The sequence below is a fragment of the Bombus vancouverensis genome, chromosome 13 (assembly GCF_051014615.1).
Source record: "Bombus vancouverensis nearcticus chromosome 13, iyBomVanc1_principal, whole genome shotgun sequence".
In the NCBI taxonomy this organism is placed as follows: Eukaryota; Metazoa; Arthropoda; class Insecta; order Hymenoptera; family Apidae; genus Bombus; species Bombus vancouverensis.
Window position 1 is genome coordinate 12,316,117 of NC_134923.1, and position 22,343 is coordinate 12,338,459.

The 22,343-nt window shown below is 44.2% G+C and overlaps 1 protein-coding gene across 2 annotated transcripts in view; it reads left to right on the forward strand.

Annotated features, from left to right (window-relative positions):
- Window positions 1-22,071, forward strand: part of orb2 (cytoplasmic polyadenylation element-binding protein orb2) — a 69,986-nt gene extending 47,915 nt beyond the window's left edge. For both annotated transcript variants that reach the window (XM_076623686.1, XM_033342263.2), the window contains exons 5-9: window positions 2,217-2,519; window positions 2,642-2,754; window positions 2,993-3,385; window positions 3,464-3,574; window positions 3,832-22,071. In XM_076623686.1, coding sequence (XP_076479801.1) covers window positions 2,217-2,519; window positions 2,642-2,754; window positions 2,993-3,385; window positions 3,464-3,574; window positions 3,832-3,948 — 1,037 coding nt within the window. In that variant the 3' untranslated portion in view covers window positions 3,949-22,071. The remainder of the gene's footprint in view (window positions 1-2,216; window positions 2,520-2,641; window positions 2,755-2,992; window positions 3,386-3,463; window positions 3,575-3,831) is intronic.
- Window positions 22,072-22,343: the final 272 nt, after the last annotated feature.

Below are 22,343 nucleotides of genomic sequence, written 5' to 3' on the forward strand. Positions count from 1 at the left end.
ACGCGTGAAACATTTTTCCACTGAATTTTCAAGATTGCGATGCGTCGTAAGTCACGTTTATCTTTGCGTCACGCGTTATATCTTCTTAAAAATCTGACACTTTATTTTGATAAGAATAAACTTCTTATAAAGCGTACGACGACTTTCTGGACTTGTACGTATCGTACAAGCGAGATTATGAGCTGGAAGAAGAAAGAGCGAAAGAGAGACGAAGAGACGACGAAAGGCGATAAAAAAGAAATAGGAGAAAAATGCGCGTGCAACGGAGAAGGAAACTCGGCCCTTTGCTTGGACAGAGTCGATGCGTTTGCTCGCGGTTTAGCGATAAAAGCTGTTAAAAAAGATTAACCCTCGTGGCGTATACGTACGTAGGTACGTATCACTCGGAAGAAGAATAGAAGGGCAAGGGACGCGGTCCCCGGTGTTCCCCTAACTCGCGTGACATCGTTCTACGATTTGCAGGGCAGGCGAGCGTATCGCGCTCGTGTCCCGATCCCTCGAAAATGCGTCGAAAACGAAACGTTTTACCCTCCGCGATCAAACCTGCTGTCAGAGTGAACGGATGATCGACGAGGAATCGGATAAACCGGACTTAGTAGAAAAAGGAGGACTCGCGACTTAAAATCTTCTAATCGATAGGTCGCGCCGCGTGCGCGTGTGCCGGTTACGCGATCTCGTGCTCGAAACGCGTCGATTAAATTTTACTTCCTGTTTTCGTTTCTACGAGTCGTCGAAAAATAATCGCGTACGTTTATTCGTTTTCTACGTTAGTCGCATTAAAGTCGGCAATTTTAACCTAATTCCGGTAATTGGGGGATCGATCTCTCGAATATCGTTCGTCGTAATGCTGGTAGAACGTCCAAGATATTAAAAAATCATTCGTCTTATAATAATTACGCCATTGACTTCTACAAAATGTCTTTCGTCGATTCTCGTCTCTGAATTTAACCGGCTGTCTTTACTTTCGTTCCCGCCGTCTCGAACTTATCTCGTTCGATCGTAAAATCACATTGGAATCGGTAAATCCGCCGAAATATACTTAAATACACTCGCGTTCCCCTCCTTTGATCTTCGTGTCGTATATGTACGCTCTTGGATTCTTTAATCCGTTAATAAACAAATAAAATGGCAAGTTGCGCGTAGGATATACCGCTGTGAGCCAGGTTGATTAGGACAGGAGATCCTAAGAACCGGGTGCTGTTGGAGGCCCTTGCAGAGCTGGCTCGAGTAATCGATACTGCACCAAACCGGGAACGGGTAAAACCGAAGGGGTGGGCGAGGCAGCACGATGGACACCATGTGTCCTCTCTTATCCACCTACCGAGCAAAGAATCGTTGCGATTCTATCGGAAAGCCGATTCCTCGGACAAACGACGATCGACTTATTTTTCGAGCTATACGTCCGCCTGGAAGCGGATAGTTTGGCGTGAAACTATCGATCTTGCCGGCAAATGAAAAAGATAGATGAAGATCGAACAATAAGACTCGATTGTTCCGCTCGACTGCGCGTACGCTTTGTCCGTTTTCTGTTTTCTCTTTTCGCGACAGCAAGAAACAAGCGGTTACGTTTGCCCGACTATTTTGCATTCGTTATCGAAACGAGAATTCGCCGCTAGCAATGGCGACGTTCGTTAGAAGAGCGAGATTCCCGGTCAGAAGAAGATACAGTGAGTTTTTCTCGGATCGATCGGAAATTACGCGTGGCATCGGCCCCGATTTCTCCTAACCGTCTTGTTGCCATGTCTATGCGTAAGAATCGTCGCTATGCGATGACGCTCAATGATATCCAGGTTATGAGGATCGCAAATACTCCTCGACCCTTTATATTTCACGCAGTCCAACGCGAATCCAAGAGCATCGATCTATTTTCGGAGCGAAAGCTCTACGGATCAACGACTTCGATTCGTATTCGCGTTTTCTCGAGATGAAAAGTTGGACGAAAGCGGCGAACGAAACGAACGTTGCAGGAAGCTTGGCTCGATCGCGCGATCGTGGTGGTCGATATCAAACGGAAAAGAGAAGAGACGCGACGTTTCAAACGAAATAGTTTTTCTCCTTTTAATTTCTAATTAGCGGGCTAATTTCTAATTAGTGGCTCGAAGATTATGTCGGTCAATACGATCGAACAGTTAAGATTCGACGATCCTCGGCTTAAAAATAGTGGTCGAAAGAAACGAAAATAACGAGGGATAAACGTAGTGCGTCTATGGTTGCAGGCAAATCGCCGTTCTTTCCAAGTCTGGAGGATCAGAGCGGCACGCTGCTAGAAGATCCGAACGCGGCGAGTCAGCTCGATGGCGTCGGTGTTGGCGTCGGTGTTGGAGTCGGAGTTGGCGTTGGAGTTGGTGTCGGTGTCGGCGTCGGGGTTGGAGTCGGCGTCGGTAGCGGCATAACCGGCTCTCAGACCGCACCGCTTTCCTCCCCGAGTCGGAGCAGTCCTCACAGTCAAGGTAGCGAGACCGGAGAACGCTTCTCTAGGAAGGTGTTTGTCGGTGGTCTGCCACCGGACATCGACGAAGGTAAGCTTTTTGTTCCGTGATTCGCTTCTTCCATCCGTTCGTGTATATCCGTTGGCGAATCGTCGTACGGTTTAACGGGTCGACGAACGTTTTTCTAACTGCTCGTTGTCGTCCGGTTTCAGAGGAAATCAAAGCCAGTTTCCGTCGTTTCGGATCGTTGGTCGTCGACTGGCCCCACAAAGCGGAGAGCAAATCCTACTTTCCACCGAAGGGCTACGCTTTCTTGCTTTTCCAGGTAAGCGAGAAACTCTCGCTGTGTTATGCTCCGAGTAATAATAAACCGGCAGTTTGGCTACTACGAAAGATGGAATTCGATTTGCTTGTTTTACGTACGCGATACCACGAAGCAACAAAATAGTACGAAAGATCGACACGATCGTGTATCGATAGTCGAAAATCGCCAAGATGGTTAATTAGAATCTCGAGTAACGAATAAAGAGATATATTAACTGGAATGTTTTCGTTGACGATAGGACGAAGCGTCCGTGCAACAATTGATCGACGCGTGCATTCAAGACGAGGAGAAATTGTATCTATGCGTGAGCTCGCCAACGACCAAAGACAAGCCGGTGCAAATTCGACCGTGGCGACTGAGCGACGCGGATTTCGTGCTGGACGCTTCGATGCCGCTGGATCCACGAAAGACGGTGTTCGTCGGTGGTGTTCCACGGCCGTTGAAAGCCGTCGAGTTGGCGATGATCATGGATCGACTCTACGGAGGCGTGTGTTACGCCGGTATCGATACCGATCCCGAGCTCAAGTATCCGAAAGGAGCCGGCAGGGTCGCTTTCAGTAATCAACAAAGCTACATAGCTGCCATATCGGCGAGATTCGTTCAGTTACAACACGGCGACATAGACAAGAGAGTAAGTAGCCACTCCGAGCGGCATTTCTGGTCTAACCGATTCCATCGTTTACAACTATTACTCGTTTATTTTATTTAGGTCGAAGTCAAACCATACGTTCTGGACGATCAAATGTGCGACGAGTGTCAGGGACAACGTTGCGGTGGCAAATTTGCGCCGTTTTTCTGCGCAAACGTTACCTGCCTACAGGTAAATTCTTTCACCTCGTTATACGTTTTTCTTCTTTTTCCCTTTATTTTCCCTGCCGCGTATCGCGAGTTAACAGCGACAACAACGACGATAACAACGACGACAACAACGACGACAGCGTCAACGACAGTGACGATGATAACGACGGCGAAAGCGAAAACTACGAACTGACGTGAGCAGCGAACTACGAAGCCCCTGACGAAAAAACTGAAAGCAACGGCGCGCGAAACGCGCATTCTCATTTGTTGTTGTTGCAGTACTATTGCGAGCACTGCTGGGCGACGATTCACTCGCGACCAGGTCGCGAGTTCCACAAGCCGTTGGTGAAGGAGGGTGCGGATCGACCTCGGGCCGTGCCGTACCGCTGGTGTTAACCCCAGCTGCGTTGTCCCTAATTATCTCGCAACCCTAGCTAATTAACTACCACTTCTACGTACCAACTTCTCCTCCCCCGCCCCCCCTACGAAAACCTTCTACCGCCCGCCGCCACCCACCCTTCCATTCATTCAACCTCCCACGGCCCGTCCGACACTTCGTCTCACCCTTGCTCACATACCTACCTGCATCGAAACACAGCCCGAAAACCGTTATTATCGCTACTACCCACTGATCGTCGGTACTATGGCTATTCTACTACTATCGCTATTATCGCTATTGCTATTACCGCTCTATCGCAATCACCACCATTACTATTCCACTATGAGTTACCTTTGCTCTGCTATCCACCGCTACATGGACGTGTTTACCGGTTACACGGCGAACAAATCAGTCGCCATCACCACCGTCACGGCCATTACTACCACCACACATCCACTACCACCACCACCACCACCACCACCACTACCACCACCACTACCACCACCACCGCCGTCACCACCGCCGCCGCCGCTGCCGCCGCCGCCGCCGCCGCCATCATCGTCTTCTGCCAGCCGATGCGTCTCGACGTTACCTTTTCGCACCGACGACCACTTCGATCTTTCGTCTCCGAGTTTGTATGTGTGACACTCAGCGCACCAACGATTCACCACGAGGAAAAACGGTTTAGCAGCGGAGTAGGAAGACTCGTCGACGATTCGTCGGTGCGTCGGTAATACACGGAGTGCTGCGCGCTAGTTCCGCTTTATGACAAACGAACGAGTCGAGGCCAAGAAGGAACAACGGACCGTCGCCCTAAACGCCTTTCGTCCGACCGAGAGATGGAACATGCGTTAGTTACCGATATCGATATCGACGTATATATATATATACATACACACACATATATATATATATATATATAAGTTACGAATGCGCGTAGGCGGCCATAATTAAAAGCTCTCTCGTACGGAGCACGCGTTGGACGCGTCCGACGAGAGGTTTCAATCGTTGTTCGCGCTCGCGGATCGTCTCTTCCCATTACCGACTGTCAAACGGGAAGATTCGTTCCAGGTGTTCCTCTTCCTCTCCTTGCCTGTTCGCTCGTTCCTTTTCTCGTAGCGCGTCGGCCGAAGACGGACGACGGATCTCCTCGTCGATCGATCGCGCGTCGGGCAGAGGCGCAGAAGCTACCACGAGGAACATCGTTCTCCGTTGTCCACCGATTGTCTATCCGTTTTTTGCGAGCCGGAATCCGGAAACTTTCGGAGGAAACCGGAATCTTTCGCGCGACGAACGTGCGCTTTCCTCCTTGTTCACTTTCTCCTCCTGCTCCTCCTCCTCCTCCTCCTTCTTCTTCTTCTTCATCTTCTTGGTCTTCTACTTGCTCCACCTCCTCCTTTTGCGATCTCGCTTGTTCTTTCTCGTCGAACAGGCCAAGGCAATCAGGAAAGGAAATCGGAGAACGAGAGGAACGGAGCGCCGTACCGGGGCAATCGGTCCCTTTCTTTCGTCGAGCGTTCTGTGCCACCTCGAGAAATCGATCGAGGCAGAATCGAGCGTCGATCGAGGTAGCCAAACGGCAGTTTGCCCTCTCCTCGATGGAAGGATGCGACCGTCGCTTCGAACCTGACCCGAGAGGTGTACGAAAATATATAAGGAACGTACGAGTGTGAACGTGAATCGAAACGGTAAGAGGTGATAGCGAGTACCTGATTCGACGTGAAACCGCGAGGATTAAGATTGATGGAACGCGAGCACGAGAGAGCAAAAGATCGCGAGGGACGAAAGCGAGTAAAGGAAATGATTGGAAAGAATCGGAAGAGCGTGTATGCCTGTGTGAATGAACGACGAAGAGGAGATGCGGATGGAGAGATGAGACGGCAGAGCGACGGAAAGAGTTAGAAAATGGTCGATACTCGCGAGCTGGTAGATAAACGCGGAAGAGTGATATAAATATAAAGACGCAAACGTTTCAAAATGAGCCATTCGCGTTGGACGTTGAATAGGTAATGAAAAACCAACCACGCTTCGAATCGCTGTGTGTCAGATAATTATCTGTATCACACGGTCTTTAGCTTTTAAGAACTTATTAAATGTTACATAGGTGCGTTATATATATATATATATATATGTATATATACGTTATATATCTGTATGTATATATAACATACATATATATACACATGCGTTTCCCGCGTGAAAAACGTGACGTTGCGCTCGTAGACAAAATATTTGAGTAAAATAAACGATTTTTTACTAATTAACTTATTTGAATGCAAGAAGTAAGTAGCAAAAAGTATCATGGGATAGAAAATAGTGGAATAACCGAAAGAAAGTGAGACGGAGGTGAGAAAATATGCCGAGAGTCAATGGAAGCAAGAACGAAAGTGTAAGAAAAAGAATAGAATGCGTGCGCGTTTGCCTGAGTGTGTGTGCGTGCGTGCGTGCGTGCGTGCGTGCGTGCGTGCGTGCGTGCGTGCGTGCGTGCGTGCGTGAAGGAGAGATTGCGAAAAAGAGACGAAACAAGAAGGAGGAGGAAGGATAAACAGGGGGCTTAGGAGATCGAAGTAGAGAAATGGAATTCGAAACGGACGTTGAAAAGACGATAGTCCAATTTACTTAACGCACGATCGCGCGTTGAGTTTGCTTAACCGTACCAGATCCTCAGCCAATACACGAAACCTTAACCGAGCGACCCTTCCAAAAATGTCTCAAACGACGGGAGGAAAGAAAACGATGGTACGAGGCTTGACCGTAACGATCGTACCGGGACAGTCGGTTACTCGTTTTCAAGAAAATAAAAGAGAGTACAAAAGGAACGGTCGCGTCGGCACTCGAAAGTCAAGGAAGGAAAAAGCACCGAGAGACCGAGAGAGCGAAGAAACGGGAGATTTCTCGCGATCGAAACCAGTCACGGGACTAATCTCGGCCGTGAATCCGGAAACGATCCTCGAACCTGGTGTTGGAACGTAAACGATTCTACGTACCTGGGCCTCCGCGTTTCTTCTTTTCGAACAACGAGCGGCGAACGTCTCTCCATTGGATCGGTGTATTTGGAGTAAGTCGATCTCGCGAATATACAGTAACGCTCCTTTGCAGGGCGGACACATACACACACACACACACACACACACGCATCCATAACACGTACGCGTTACAATTTTCTCGACGGGGAAGAGACGCAGCGATCGAGCTCCTAGCAAATTACTCTTCATACGTCCGATATATAGGAGATCCGAAGGAAACGCGTGCAAAGATTAACGTTGTTTTCGCGCGAATGAACGATCTAAGTCGATAGGATAAAATACGAAGAAAACTGCACGGGTTTCTGCTGTGTAGATGACCGATCCTTCTTGTACCGATACGATCCGCGTTGAACGGCTGTCGCGATGCACGTTTTCTCGATCCTAACGAATTTCTTCGCTCGATGTATATAATCAAACGCAATGATGCAATCGACGTAGTTCAAATGAAATCTCATCTCGACGGAGACGCGTTATTATAAGTTTTATTCTTCGAAGGAGGAACAGAGGACTTTTCTCGGTGGTAATCGCCGGCGTGTCGCTTCCGACCGTGTCCAAGTTGCCACGCGTTGACTTTCGTCCGACATCCTGGCCCGCAGCTATCATCTTTCATTTTCTTCTCGATAAACGGATACGAAGCAGTCGGTAGTTGGGAAAAATGTTCGCAGAGGAAACGAGAGTGGAAAGAGAGTCGACGCGAATTTCGGACAAGGATGCAACGGTGGAAACGACACGGATGGTTATCAGTATGCAACGTTATGTGTTCCGCTTAATAGATGGTCGTTTTATACGTAGCAGCACCGTCAGTTGAAACCATAAGCTCGTAGATTAACCTCGCACGACGAGTATCTTTAACGACACGTTTTCGCGTGTTACGCATTCGTAAAGAAAAAATATACACGACACACAGACACGTAGGCACATACATACGCGTACACGCATACCTACGATATCACAAATTTAGTCATCCGAGAACGAATCGATAAAAATTAATCGTGGATTAACCGATGCGTACTTTCGCGTACGTTTAGGAGGAATGAATAAACAAAAGTAATTTCCACATCTATATATACATATATATATTTACATATATATTTATTTTTTTGGTACTCTTTTTGTATATACGTGTCGCCATAGATTAGGTGACGTCTAGGATCCACACGAGGTACGAGATATCCGCGTGAGAGAACAGAGCGAAAAACAGAGGGACGAGAAGAAGAGTGTACGAGAGAAAAACGAGAAACAGAACGAAAAATCGATTGTCTGTACACACGTGTGTATGAATGCGTGATAGAAAGAAGAAAAGTGCATGAAAGAGAGATAGATAGAGAAAGAGAGAGAGAGAGAGAAAGAGAGAGAGAGAGAGAGAGAGAGAAAGAAAGAGGGAGGGAAAGGCTGAAGAAACGAGCCACGTTAACGACGATCATCTCCGTCCCTTCGTTCACACGAATTATTCACGATGCTCGCATACACGCAACTCAACTCAACGTCGAATCTTGTAAACCGATCGGCTATTACATTAACGTAGGAAAATATTCGTGGCGAGCATTCGTGTTTTACACGTTTATCGATCTCGTTTGGAAAAACGTTGGCGGACACAGAAGGTATTTCGACCGTGTCCTAGATCGGTCGACCGGCGAGAATAGTTGCGATGGAAGCGAATGGACGCGTTTATTTCGAGTAACGATTAACATCGTTCGTGCCACGCGGAGAACCTTGTCGAGGTCTGAAAAAACCGAGCGAGATTTTTGTGAACGAAGGGGCGCGGCGAGTGAACGGCGAGTAGGAAGAAAGGAGAGAAAATGGGGGCGGGGGAGGGGGGGGGGAAGGGTGAAACAAAAGGACAAAGGAAGGGAAGAGCATTAGTTAGCGTAATTTTGTCGACGCTCGGCACCGTTCTCGCGTGGACGAGGAGCGATGAAACGCGGCGACTCAGGCGATTAAGAAGCAAGCGCTGCGATTCACGCGTCTCGGCAGCGTCGCTATCTCACGGATAAATTTATTAAAAACGCATATACCAAACGCAGCGTATAAGCGTGCATATATGACGCGGTGCGTCCAGATGGTTTTCCAATTGCTTCGATGATAAGAGAAACACGTTCGACTCGACGATTCGCTTGCCCCTCCGATTCCGACGCGTCTCCTCCGTTTGTTCCTTGACTTTCGGTCGCAGCGCGATTCGAGAAAACACGCGTGCAATTCGTTTATTTTCGTCGATCGGTAACGATCGTAACGCTGCCTTTCGTTTATCACCGCGTACACCGTGCGTATCGTTTCCACGAAAGATCGCTCGGGGATGAAAGTTGGAAACGCGACGTCGGCCGCGTGCGTCTCTGTACGCGTCGAGATTCGGTCGTAAATCGATCGGAGAGATGGAAGAGAGGGCTGGCGAAGAATTTTCGAGGTCGAGAGACGATACCGTTAACGACGGCTTCGAAGGAATGGGAAAACCTTTGATCGCGTTGGCGCGGCTACGAAGCTACCGCGGCTCATATATATACTAGGTGAAAATTTGCATCCCGTAAACGAGCACGAAACGATACGCGTTCGAAAACGATTTCGCGCGCGACCCCGAGCTCGTACACACCGACACACGAAAACGAGACCAACTCTTAGACACACGATCTCGTTCGTGCACGGACACGTTCTCCCCACTAATCGATCGATATAATCGTAGTGAAACTTATCTAGGTACCAATTCACCTAAATCAATTGATAATTAAAACAAAGTATATATATATATATTCATATACATATGATATATATATTAATATATATTATATAGAAAGTAGTATTGTTCCGATACTCGACAGCGAGCCGAGTATTTGGGCGAGAATCGAGATCGAGATTTTTCTAGACAAATTTTTCTAATCGTTGACGAATGCCGCGGCGTTCCGCCGTTGAATCGAGCGGGACGTCTCCTTCTATCGATACACTCGCGTTATCATGCCCCGTAAAACAGAAATCTCGGCTCGTTTGCGCGTTTTCACGCCACGAACGACCGAAACGAACCCGGTATCCGTGCCAGAACTATCGCGCGATCTCGACTAAACGAATTTCTTCTTCGAGCGTTTTTTGCGTTCACCTGTGTTCTGACACGGATCGTACCGATTTCGCCGCTCGCGCGTACGCGCGCGGGCTCACACACACGCGCACACACACACAAACACAGACAAAGGCATACATACACGCGAGAACGTACGTGCGCGTGTTTCGTACGCGAAACTCCAGTCGCTTTTCCTCGGATGAAAACGTTCCGGCAGAGTGTCGACGTCGGCGTAGGTTCGCGCGAAATACCAAGTACTCGAGACAATGACCTTATCAGACATTTTAACGTTCGATTATCGATCGTTCGCAAATCAATGTGCAATTTCGAAATTTCCGTGCCTAGATAGGTGGGCAATATCGATGAAAGATTCGTTTTGTTTCGCGCTCGATCAACGAACCGCGAACGGTTGCTCTGTGCACACTCGATGCTTAGATCAATTAGAAAATTTTAGTTGACCGTTATCGGGGATATTGCCGATATACGAATTGAGCAGCGTTTAGGTAAAATTATTTCGCGAACGTTGTCGAGATTCCACGCGTAGCGGATAAGTGACATATCGCTTTCGAGCACGATCGACGGGACGGCATATTACGCGCGACTCGACGAATTTTTACATTTCTCTGCTAGTCGGCAAGTCGCGAAGAAAGAAAAGTCGACGAACCGCGAATCACGAAAATCAGACGGACTCGCTGCTTGACGTTTGATGTCGTACGAACATCGCGCGCGACTGCTGCGTTGAAAATAGGGGCTGAGGCCGCGAGGAAGTATGGATAAAGGGAATAACCGCGACTCTGTAGTCGCCTATAGCGAAACTTTATACGTACGAACGTGCACGCGTACACACGATGGAAACGCAAGTCTGCCGGCAATGGCACGCTAAGAATTTAAAGCAAAGAAGAGAAAAATAATAACGATGACGATTGATAATAATAATAATAATAATAATAATAATAATAATAAATAATAAATAATAATAATAATAATAATAATAACGATAATGATAAGCTACATTTCGCAGCAAAGTTATTGTTTGAGAAAATCGCCCTTAAGAAAAAAAAAAGTAACAACTACAACAACTACAAGAGTAACAAACAATATGTTAGGTATGATTCTTCACCTCCTTTGTAATATGTGTGATAAAGCATAATATATAATATAATGACAATTATATATATATATACATACACATATATATGTATATACGCGTGTTTACATGTATATACATATTTGTGTGTATATATGTATATGTATATATGTGTGTGTGTGTACATGTAGGTACAGGATATAAAATACTAATATATAATTGATAATAACGATCGAAATATTTAATATATTCTGATGGACTTGAAAAAAAGAAAAGATAATGGATGTAAACTTGAAATATAGATGTTGATTGCGCGACACGACAGTAGCGGGATGCAAGAGAAACGGATAGGAAAATCGTGGAACGTGGAAACGCGTGGAAAAGCGGAGAAGCGGAAGTTTCGAATAACGAAAGATATCGCGATGCCGACCGAACGATGCTTGCATAAGCACAGGCGCGACGTAACGCGTACACTGTCGTTCGTGTAATGCGCACGAGTGACTCAAAAACGGTATGGGTTACGAAACAGCATGGGAAAAGCGAAAAAAAGAAGGAGGGATGAACATTTTGGGGGAACGAGTAACAATGGTAGTCACTTACGATAGATTTGTATTTTTCAGTGTTGAAAAGTTTTTTATACCGCTGTTATATTCTTGTCTAAATATCTTAGTTCAGAGAAAATGCGAGAGACGATGGTCGCGTCTTAGCTTGCATGAAATTATATAGGTGCGTCCGAATACACCGAATACGTGCGTGTGTATGCGAGAGAGAAAGAGAGAGAGTGAGAGAGAGAGAGAGAGAGAGAGAGAGAGAGAGAAAGGAGGGTTTAGCGAAGGAAAGGAATGAAAGAAACACGGAACGAGTGAAAATGGCTTCGATAGATGTAACGGAGAGAGGAGACGAGAGAGTGCGCGTGAGAAAGAAAAAGAGAGAAAGAGAAGCGAAAGTCGAACGAGCAATCGAAAAAGCACGAACATCGTGTACAACGTAAACTCCAAAAGAGGAGGACACGATGTACTCGCCACGAATCGACCATCGAGATTTTATTTTCAACGCGATTTATCATGGTGCGTACAAAGTTGCACTCGATAAACGTCGAATAGAACCGGTGCAACGACGTTTCGTTGTCATCGTCGCGAACAAGCGCGGAACGATCTCTCTAGCTTGATTCGATCGTCTCAAAACGATTATTCGCGAGAGAAAAACCGACGATAAGAGAGGGAGAGAGAGAGAGAGAGAGAGGGAGAGATTGGGAAGGTAGAAGCGTCGTGAGTCTCGGTGATCCTTGGCGAGTGGTCGTTTGTCCAAGAAAGAAAAAGCGTTCACGCTTTCGAGACTCGCTCTGCGTAAACCCCGAGAACACGAGCGAACCGACGACGATTAATGGCGGAAAAGCGAGATTGTAGCGAGCGCGTGATACCAGGCACGAAACACGAAGCGCCAAACGCGATCGACCAAGTCGATCCTACCTCTAGTTAGCTCCTGATATGCTCGAGCAATCCTATTTCTATCTACCATTTTCCACGTACAATTTTATCGATCGATTTATATTTTTTTAAGCGTTACGATTTTTATCGCTCTCGTATTGTATAGATCGCGTTCGAACGACTAGCGTTCGTTTAGAGGCAATTTGCAAATCTTATTTTTCTCGTTTGATCTGTGTTCTTGCTGGACTTCCCGACCACCTTCCTGTTCATCGCGTCGTTCTTTCTACACGCGTCTTTTCTTTTCTTCTTTTTCTCTTTTTTTTTTTTTTAACTCGAGCCATACCTCGCAGATAAAACGCGGACGATCGAAGGCGACGGACTGCGGAAAGTTCGCGCGCCCACGAAACGATTCCTTTTCTTCTTCGAATTTGCGAATGACCGATCAAGTACGTGGACGAAGGCGAACCTCCGTTAAACCGTTGCGCGGTCTTCTTTCGCTCCGCGCGAAAACGCATCATCTTTCGTACCTTCGTATTTTGTTCGTTTTCTCTTTTCCTTCTTTTCGAAGTCCTAGCGAAAGGCATGCGATCGTTCAGTCGCCTTTCCTTTCATCGTTCTCCAAATTTCTCTATTTTTGTTACATACGATATACGTTCGCTACGAAACGCATTACTACTAGTTGATAATGTTTTTAACGCAATCAATATAGTCGCTGTTATTTTTGCAATTGTCATTATCGTCATTACTATTATTCGATTACTAATTATCATTACCTTTATTACTATTACTATCATTAGCACTATTACCATTATTATTATTACGATTATTATTATTACTGCTGCTAATGCCGCTACTACTACTACTATAATTATTATGATTACGAAGACGGTAATGATTATTATTATTATTACTACCATTACTATTACCATTACTGCTATTTCTATTGCTACGTCTATTACTACTACTACTATTACTACTACTACTACTACTACTACTGCTACTACTACTACTACTACTACTACTACTACTACTACTACTACTACTACTACTACTACTACTACTACTAATACTACTACCACACTACTACTACTACACTACTACTACTACTACTACCACCACTTCTACTGCTACTGCTACTGCTACTACTACTACTACTACTACTGCTACTACTACTACTACTACTAGTAGTAGTAGTAGTACTATTACTCTTACTATTACTATTACTACTACTACTTCTACTACCACTACTACTATTAGAGTGTCTACTGTAGATGTACGCATATATCTGCATGTACCAAAGAACAGTTGAACATATTTGTACATCTGATGTATACATGGACATGTGCACGTTAGGAAACGTACAGATCGGCACGCGTACAGAGAACAAAAGCCGGTAAGAGAGTACTTTCGATGCGAAAACCAGAGCGCAACGATAAATGAGAAACTCGAGTCTCGTTAAAGCTGGAATATCCTGTAAGCGTCAGACATAAATGCGATCCGTAGATCGTTTGGAAGTAACGTTCTTGGAATAATTGCTTGCAATATACGCAAGCATCGCGCATCGATCGAGATCTCTGTCCAAGCAAAAGTGGCCGAAACCGTTGGTCCGACGCCGATAAGGAATTACGTCTTTGCGCGTTGCCTTCGATACGTCAAATCGTATCGCGATCTCGGGTCAGCAACGCGATCGTCAATCGTCGAAGAATGTCCGCAACGCGTCGACTTGGACCGCTCGAAGGATCCTCCGAACGGACGATCATCGCTGCGATCCGTTCTTCGATCCTCGAGCTACGTTCTATGATCGATCTCGCACAGGTACGTTGTCAGCGTAGCTTCCCTTGGAAGGATGGGCGGCGTGTCTGACCCGAGGTCGAAGGATCGCATCGCGTCGACGGGCACCAGAGTGTTTGACGTTGAAAAAGAGACGGCGCGATACAGCCTTCTTCGATAAGAAAGCCGAACATCGTATTCGTTGCCACTCTACAGTCACTCGCCTACAGAACGATTTCTGCTACCCTGTTCCTTGGCAGCCGGATCGTAGCGCGCCATCGATAGATTGTACGGGGCAAAATACGATCGCGTTCGCGGTACGCGTGAACCACGCAGCTACAAACAGTCTGGATGCGTTCAATGGAAATGCGGTACAGCGATAAGTTCAATGTATGTACGTGTATATGTTTAACGGAGACACTTAGAGCGTAAAACGTGATAAGGCTATAAGACAGTATAAGTTTGGAGCTGGGAGCCGTGCAATGTTGTTATCGGACGAATGAAAGCGGACGGGTATAACAGTAGTAAGAATGCGGAAAGAGAGAACGAGATGGAGTGCGAGAGAAACGAGGAGAAAACAATGGACAAAATGGGAATTTGCCAGGAGCGAAAGTTATCGCGGAACCAGAGGAAAGAAGATATTTTTTTATTTTTTTAACGAGATCTTGGAGACGAGAAAGAGATAGAAAGTTTACACGCAAGAAAGAAATAGCAAAATGGAGGGACAAAGTGGCAGGCAGAAGAAAATCGAGTAACAGAGGGCTTGCGTGTGTGCGTGAGTGTGCTTTCGTGTTCTTTGTTCTGTGTGCGTGTTTATGTTCGTACGTGTGTTCGAATGGTCGAAAATGTATGGCGGAGCGTGCGAGCGAAAGAGAGAATGAGAGACGGAGCGCGGAAAATGGAAAATACAGAGCTAAGTGCATCCCAGAGGCGGGCACAGTGCATGCGTTTTTTACGTAGAAATAGAAAGTCTGACTGCTTTTAATTTGTGGAAATTTTTACGGGAAATAGTTGACGTCTCTTAGATATTAAAGAAAAGTTGTTCGAGTAAAAACAAGCTGAAAAAAAGTGAAAACGTTGAGAAAACCACAGAAAAAAAAAAAAAGAAAGAAAGGACGAAGAAGAAAGGACGAATGAAATTTACAATAGCGACGATGATGAGAAAGAAGGTAGAATTTTTTAAATGTCGTTTCGCCTTTGTACGTATCTTTTTATGTACATTTACACGTCGACGTTTGTTTTTTATCGTAAAAATTTCACCATTTGTATTCGTAAGTTATCATATAGGAGACTCCTGTTACTAATACTACTGTTTACTTAAGATAGACCCTTATTTCCTAGCGTATAAAACGATGAAAACGCAAATTTCTATATAATTTTGTAATATAATCGATGCCGAGGATACGAATGAAATTAGAGGAAACTTACAAGTGCAACTTAAGTCTTAACTTGAAGTTACCAAACTGCGAGGTTTTCATACTCTCGAAAGATATAATTTTTTATTAAAGCAATTTTTTGCGGAGCTCGTTTTAATCGATCATCTTTATTTTTTTATATATACCAGTGGTAGTATTTTCTGCCCACCTCTGGGTAAAAACGGCGTACGAACGAATAACAAAAAAAAAAAAAAAAAAAAATGTCACTCGACGTCTGTCGTGATGCAAGACGCGATTTTACCCCTTCTTACACTGCATTTCTATTTTTAATAATGTATGCTCTTTCATATTTCGCTGCATCGGAATACGACACGATAGCGTCGCAATAAATAAATCTTTGTCGCGTTTTGTAAATAAATCGTCGAGGGTCGCGTCTTGTATATCGACGGAGGTTTTCTTAGGAAAAATATCGAAGAAAAAGAGGAACAAAAAAAAAAAACGAAAAAGTAACCAAAAAAAAAAAGAAACGAAGAGAAAAATGATAAAAAAAAAAGAGGAGGAGAAAAGGCGAAAGCAAGAATATTACTAGTCAATCCTCGATCCACGAAAGTTGCACGGAAATTACGAAACGAACGAGAAAACGTTTTTTATTTTCGATTCGTAAAAGGAAAAGACTTTCTTTGTATCTCGATCCCTGAATTTTTGATAAAAACCAATAGGTATTATTAACGCGATTTAAATATGTGTCCTACTGATTTAGAGACTATTTACACGATTCGAGAAATCCTTTTTGTACGTTATTTCTACGTTCACCTGTAATTTAACATTGTCCACGTTATTGTAGCGAATAGCGTATTGTATCGTTGTATGGTGATCTTTATTTTTAAACACATTTTTATTATCGTTGGTAACGTTAAGGGTACTTTAGCTCGTCTGTAACCGAGGAAAGTTTTCAAGTACTTTATTATTGTATTTGGATATAGCAACGTTGACTTGGTTTCCCTTATTTCATATTTTTCTGTTTTGTTAATGAATTTCTATTCGTACTACGGTTAAATGCAAATTATGCATACTTCAACGATATCGTTTCGTGTCTGTTTTTTTTTCACATTTCACACACTTTTGCATTACGCTTGCCATACACATACGGTTAAATATACACACACACACACACAAACACACACGAATACAGACACTCTCACACAAAATACGCACATACACACGTAGCACATCCTTCTCCCTTGCTTCCTACAAACTCGTCGAACGATTCGAAGCCCGATACAACCGAAGGACCTCGATCGAGTGTACGACAGAAGGTACTCCCGTGGTTACATTCGGTGAAAGTTACGTTTATATATATATATGTATGTGTGTATATATATATATATACTCTGTCGTGTAATTTTTTTACACATATCTATATAAAGTAGACGTTAGTGGCTCGGAACTGGCACGAATCAAATCCACGTTCGACTTTTACGCTACTTTTATTCTAACGAAACAATCTTTCAACGATAATAAACCGAGAGAGATCCGTAAAACACGATCGCAGGTACATCGAACACCGTGTGGTCCTTCGAGAAAAGACAAACGAGGTGGACTTGATTCACCATGCAAGTCGTACGTATACACAGGTTTCTTGTATGTTTCCATGAAAACGAAAGGAGCGAGCGGGATAGAGAGGAGGAGAGCGGAAACAATGAGAGAAAAAAAGGCATAGGAAAATAATAGTTTTATCGTTTGGTTTGTCATAGTATTAAAGTTAACGTTAATGGACGATCGATTCGATCGTGGCTCGAAAAGATCGATGTGTCCGACTGAACGAACGACGATCCAAGTGAACAGCGCCTGAGAGGAAATCGCGCTGTACGTTTTAGGATATTGTACACATTACGCTTAACGTAACTTTAAGTAAGTAACTACGCTTAAGTGAAACAAACCACTTATTACTAATTTGATGGTTGCGCTGGTTCGTCTCTCTATTTTCGCCTGTAGATTTATATAAAATAGTTACACACACTCTCTTCGTCGATAGGCAAAGCTCACGGATGAACGAAATGTATCTTCTTTGTCTTTCTATACGATACTTTCTTCCATCGAGAATCTCTTCGATAAAGACCATTCGCTCTATGCAATCACGGTCAACGATTTTTTACGCGAAAAAGTGGACGCAACGAACAATCGTCTTTTTTTATTTTTTTTGGAAAAATTGCCGGTCGCAGAACGTTGCACCTTCGTCGCTGGACTTGATTCGGTTCAGTTCCCCGAGACTCTGATAGATTTCGGAACGCTAGCGTTCAGGTAGAACTTCGCTTCGGAGATAATTATTTCGAGAAATCCGAGTGAAACCACACGAACGAAGCAACGATCGAAAGTTGTCGTTAGCGAGCTCGTCGCTCGACGAATTTTACCATTCGATGGAAATCCTCGGTGCAAACCGACCGCGTTCTCGTTTCCCTTGATCGCATTCGTTCCGCGTATTCCACGTTTTCTCGGATTTTATTACGAACTAACCGATCGTTCGTTAAATATAGGTTCATCGACTTGCGTACGAGTCGACGTTTTTTCGTAGAAATTTCGACGAAAGAGAAAGAGGCAGAACGCGTTCTCCGCGTTCGTATCCCGCCGACACCGTCTCCACAAGTTCGACTAGCATTTTTAAACGAAATTTAATCTCTTTACCTTACTCGAATCGATTTATCGTGTAAGAACCATTCAACTACTTTTAAACGCCGCATTTGTGCGTTACGTTAGCATTTAAGTACGTCGAAGCAATACTACTATGTGTATGCGATATATTTCTTACGTCGAGACGTTTAGATCCGACTTTTTTCTCGTTATCGAAAGTGCACGAGATCGAAGTTATTCGAACGAAGAGCCAGCCAGGACTCTTGCCGCGAGACAAGGCAATTCGCGTCTTTTTCTTTTTCTTTCTCTTTGTGTTTTTTCGTTTTCTCGAACAAATCGAGGGTCGCGCGATTTTCTGCAAAATCATCGGAGACGGATATTCGGGCAGAGCGTCACTCGGCAAGATAGAGAACGAGAAGACGCGATATCCTAAAGCTTATCTCTCCTATTGCCGATCATGTGCAGATCTGTTTGTTTTTCCGCGGACACGTGATTACGCGTCGATCGATTCCGGTAAAAGTAAACTCTAGCGCAATTTCGCGTCGATCTACGCAAAGGATGTCTCGAATCGAAGCGAAGTTACAAAACTTTCTTTAACCCGATACAAGGTGGGGAGATTTCGCGAGGTGCTAAAAGACAAGATAGATCTCCGTTCTCTTTGTCGCAATTACGTTCGAATTCACGCTGTGATCAGTTCCGCGTACGATCGGATTCGAAAAATTTTCTTCGAATCGTTCGGCTCTCGTTCGAATGGCGGAAATTGGACGAGAGAGAGAGAGAGAGAGAGAGAGAGAGAAAGAGAGAGAGAGAGCGTGCGTGATATCGTGGGATCGCGATCCATCGATAGAAAGATCGCGAGAGATAATTGTAGCTTAGCCAATACAACGCACGTACACGATAGAATTTATTTTTTTGGTCACAGAGTACCGTTCTAGGTGCGTAAGTATATCGATATACGTTTAGTGCGAACGACGAATGAGGGATTCGTTGTCAGTGAGGCGAGCGAACGAAAGAAAGATGAGCGGCAAAGCCGAAAACGCGGCAAGAAAAAATCGGTTTCGAGACAGAGCGAGAGAGTGAAAGCCAGAGAGAAAGAGAGAGAGAGAGAGAGAGAGAGAGAGTGTGTGTGTGTGTGTGTGAAAGTGTGTAAGAAAGTTTTTTGAGCGAGCGTATAATCGCGAAGAATGGAAAAAGAAAGCTCGTGTGTCGGGGGTGCTCGGTCTGTACGTATATGCATGTATGCCTGTGTACGTGTACACGTGTGTACGTGTGAAGATGCGTGATGCGTGTATATGTGTTTGTGTGTGCGCTCGCATACGTTTAATCGCAATTGATCGCGCGACGAATCGTTGGACGCGAATAAACACGGGAACGAACGGCGAACACGCGCAACGATCGCGACGATCGCGGCCGGAAGAGGAGGAACGCGCGCGCGTCGTTGATCGGTAATAGCGACGGAGTGAGTTCGAGAGAATTGCGAATGTTTCGCGTCGATTCGAGTTAAGGCGAATTCCTTTACTCGTTAAACGATGGATGCATGGAACGACGGCCGATTCGATCGGCGAATCGGTAAAACGGCATTCTCGAATTCACCCGTGAATTTTCAATGTTACTGGCACTGGTTCGCCTTCGTTTCGCGCGATCCCCTTATTATCGTTAACTAAACTTTCTATATTTCGCGAACACGAATCAACCTTGTCGAGTACGCGGCTCTATGTTCTTTTAAAACTTTGTAGGCCAAGTTTTTAGCGATTTTTAAAGAAAGAAAAAGACGAAAAAAAAGCGAAAAAAATATATATAAGAGAAAAGTGTTATCGCGCGAGACAACTCTTGAACCGAGATACGAGGGACCGCGTGGAACGAGAGGCAATCCTTCCTTTTCTCTTCCGATCGTATATACATGTATATTACGACCGAATCGAACGGTCGTCTAGAATCTAGAGAGTTTAGAGAGGATTTCGGCTGGCTCTCCGTAAGCTTCCTCCGTATTGTTTGGTTCAGAAGGATCGGGACTGTTTGTACTACGTCCACATCGCAAGCTACGGTGTGGTCACTACATATTGTGGCATTAGTAAAATTAAGATCACGTTTAGAGAATGAAGTGGATACACGTGTCGTGCCACGTAGCGAATATTCGATCTGTTGTACTCGTATTTTCATCGTTTGCTTCTTTCCCATCCGCGCCTCTCCTATTCCCTGCTATTCTCTATTCGTAGCGAAATCTTCCTCTTCTATACGATCCTGTCCCAACGAAAATTTCCATAGAATCGCGTGACATCCCATAGAACCGGTGAAATTAGTTCGATCGATCAAACTTCCAAATTTCCCTTCTCCTCTATTCCGATGTCGAAAATCACGATAGATTAATTTCGCGTTGATGCGGGCAAACGACGACGATAGGAGTACAGCAAAACTCACTTTGCGCTGATATACGTGTACATGTATGTAATGTGATCTTTTCGGGGAAGAAAACTTAATTAATACGTAAGAATGAAAAGTTGGAAAGATGAAAATTCGGGAAGTTATGCGAGGATCAAGCGTGTATGTACGCGTGCAACAACGTAACTAGTTTGCGAATAATGGATAATTAGCACGCGCCTAAATCATTCCACGAGGCGTTCCCCTCCTGTGACTACGGAGGACGAGCGATCGACACTCGTTGGAACCGGCGGCGATTAACAAATGAAAGAAAGAACGAAACGAAAAAAAATGGAAAAAGTGGAAAGAAAGCGTTAAAAAAGCGACGACAAAAAAATGGGAAACACACATACACATACACACGAATAAAAAAAAAAAAAGAAGAAAATGTAATATTAGTAGGGAACCGTAATTTTTCATGCTCGTTTCTCGATCACACTACTCTAATTACCCAGATGTAATTTGTACTGTGTAACTATTACTATTTTTATGAATTTTTGTACATTTTTCTAATTATTTTGTATGATAATCCTTAGCGGAAAGAGTGGCGAGTCTGGCACCCAGCATCCCCTAATAGAAATAAAAGTGTTCAAAACGGTGGAGACAGCGTAATCGATATGTTGGAGAGTGACGAAGAAGGGAAAGGGAGATTTCTAATACGACACGATTACGTTGCGCAATTGTACGTGTGCACGTGTGCGAAGACGTTCTTTCTTTTCTTTTTTTACGGGGTTGATTAAGGGTGTCGGAATAGAAAGGATTTCAAATTCGATTTATATAGGAAACAAGCGAAACCAACAGAGGGATTTAATGCGCGTAGATCGTTTCAAAGGAAAGCCACAGTTATTGAATAGCGTAGTCCACCATTTGTCCGTGTAGTTTATCTGCTCGCCTATCTATCTGTCTGCCTGTCTGTCCTTCTGTCTATATCTATGTCCGTCTATCTGTCTATTGTCTATTTATATCTATTTTTCCGTTTAATTTCACGCACCTTGCCATTAACGAATATCGAAAGTCAGGATATAGATATAAATTAGTCGCGAAGAACATTTATTATCGAGATATTTGAATACTGTACAATGCCGAGAGAGCGAGTGCAATTTACGAATGTAAACGTATAATTTAGGGAGAAATAGACAAGCGAGAGGAAATAATGGGAAAGAGAGAGAAAGAAAGACAGGCAGACGACACTTACGAGAAAATAATGGTGATGAAAACCGAAAGCCTCGCGTATAAACGCGGAAACCGAATGTGTGAACCTCCTTCGTAATTTGACAACGTGTTTGTTATTAATTATAAGAATATCACCTTTTCTTTTTGTCTTAAATTTGAAATGCTATCAAATAGATCAATTCTTTCATGGAACCACGATTTCTTTAATTTCTCTCAACCCTTTCTTCCTAAACCGATCCTATCCATTAACGAAGATCGATACAAGCAGCTAAGTAAGCATTAATTTCTTACTTTATTTCTCAAACATTTTTATATTTACCTCAAAATATTATTATTTTATTTACTGTTATCATCATCATCGTCGTCGTCGTTATTATTATTTTCATTTCTATTATCATTATCAGTATTATTGTTGTTGTTATTATTATTATTATTATTATTATTATTATTGCGTTTGACTTTCA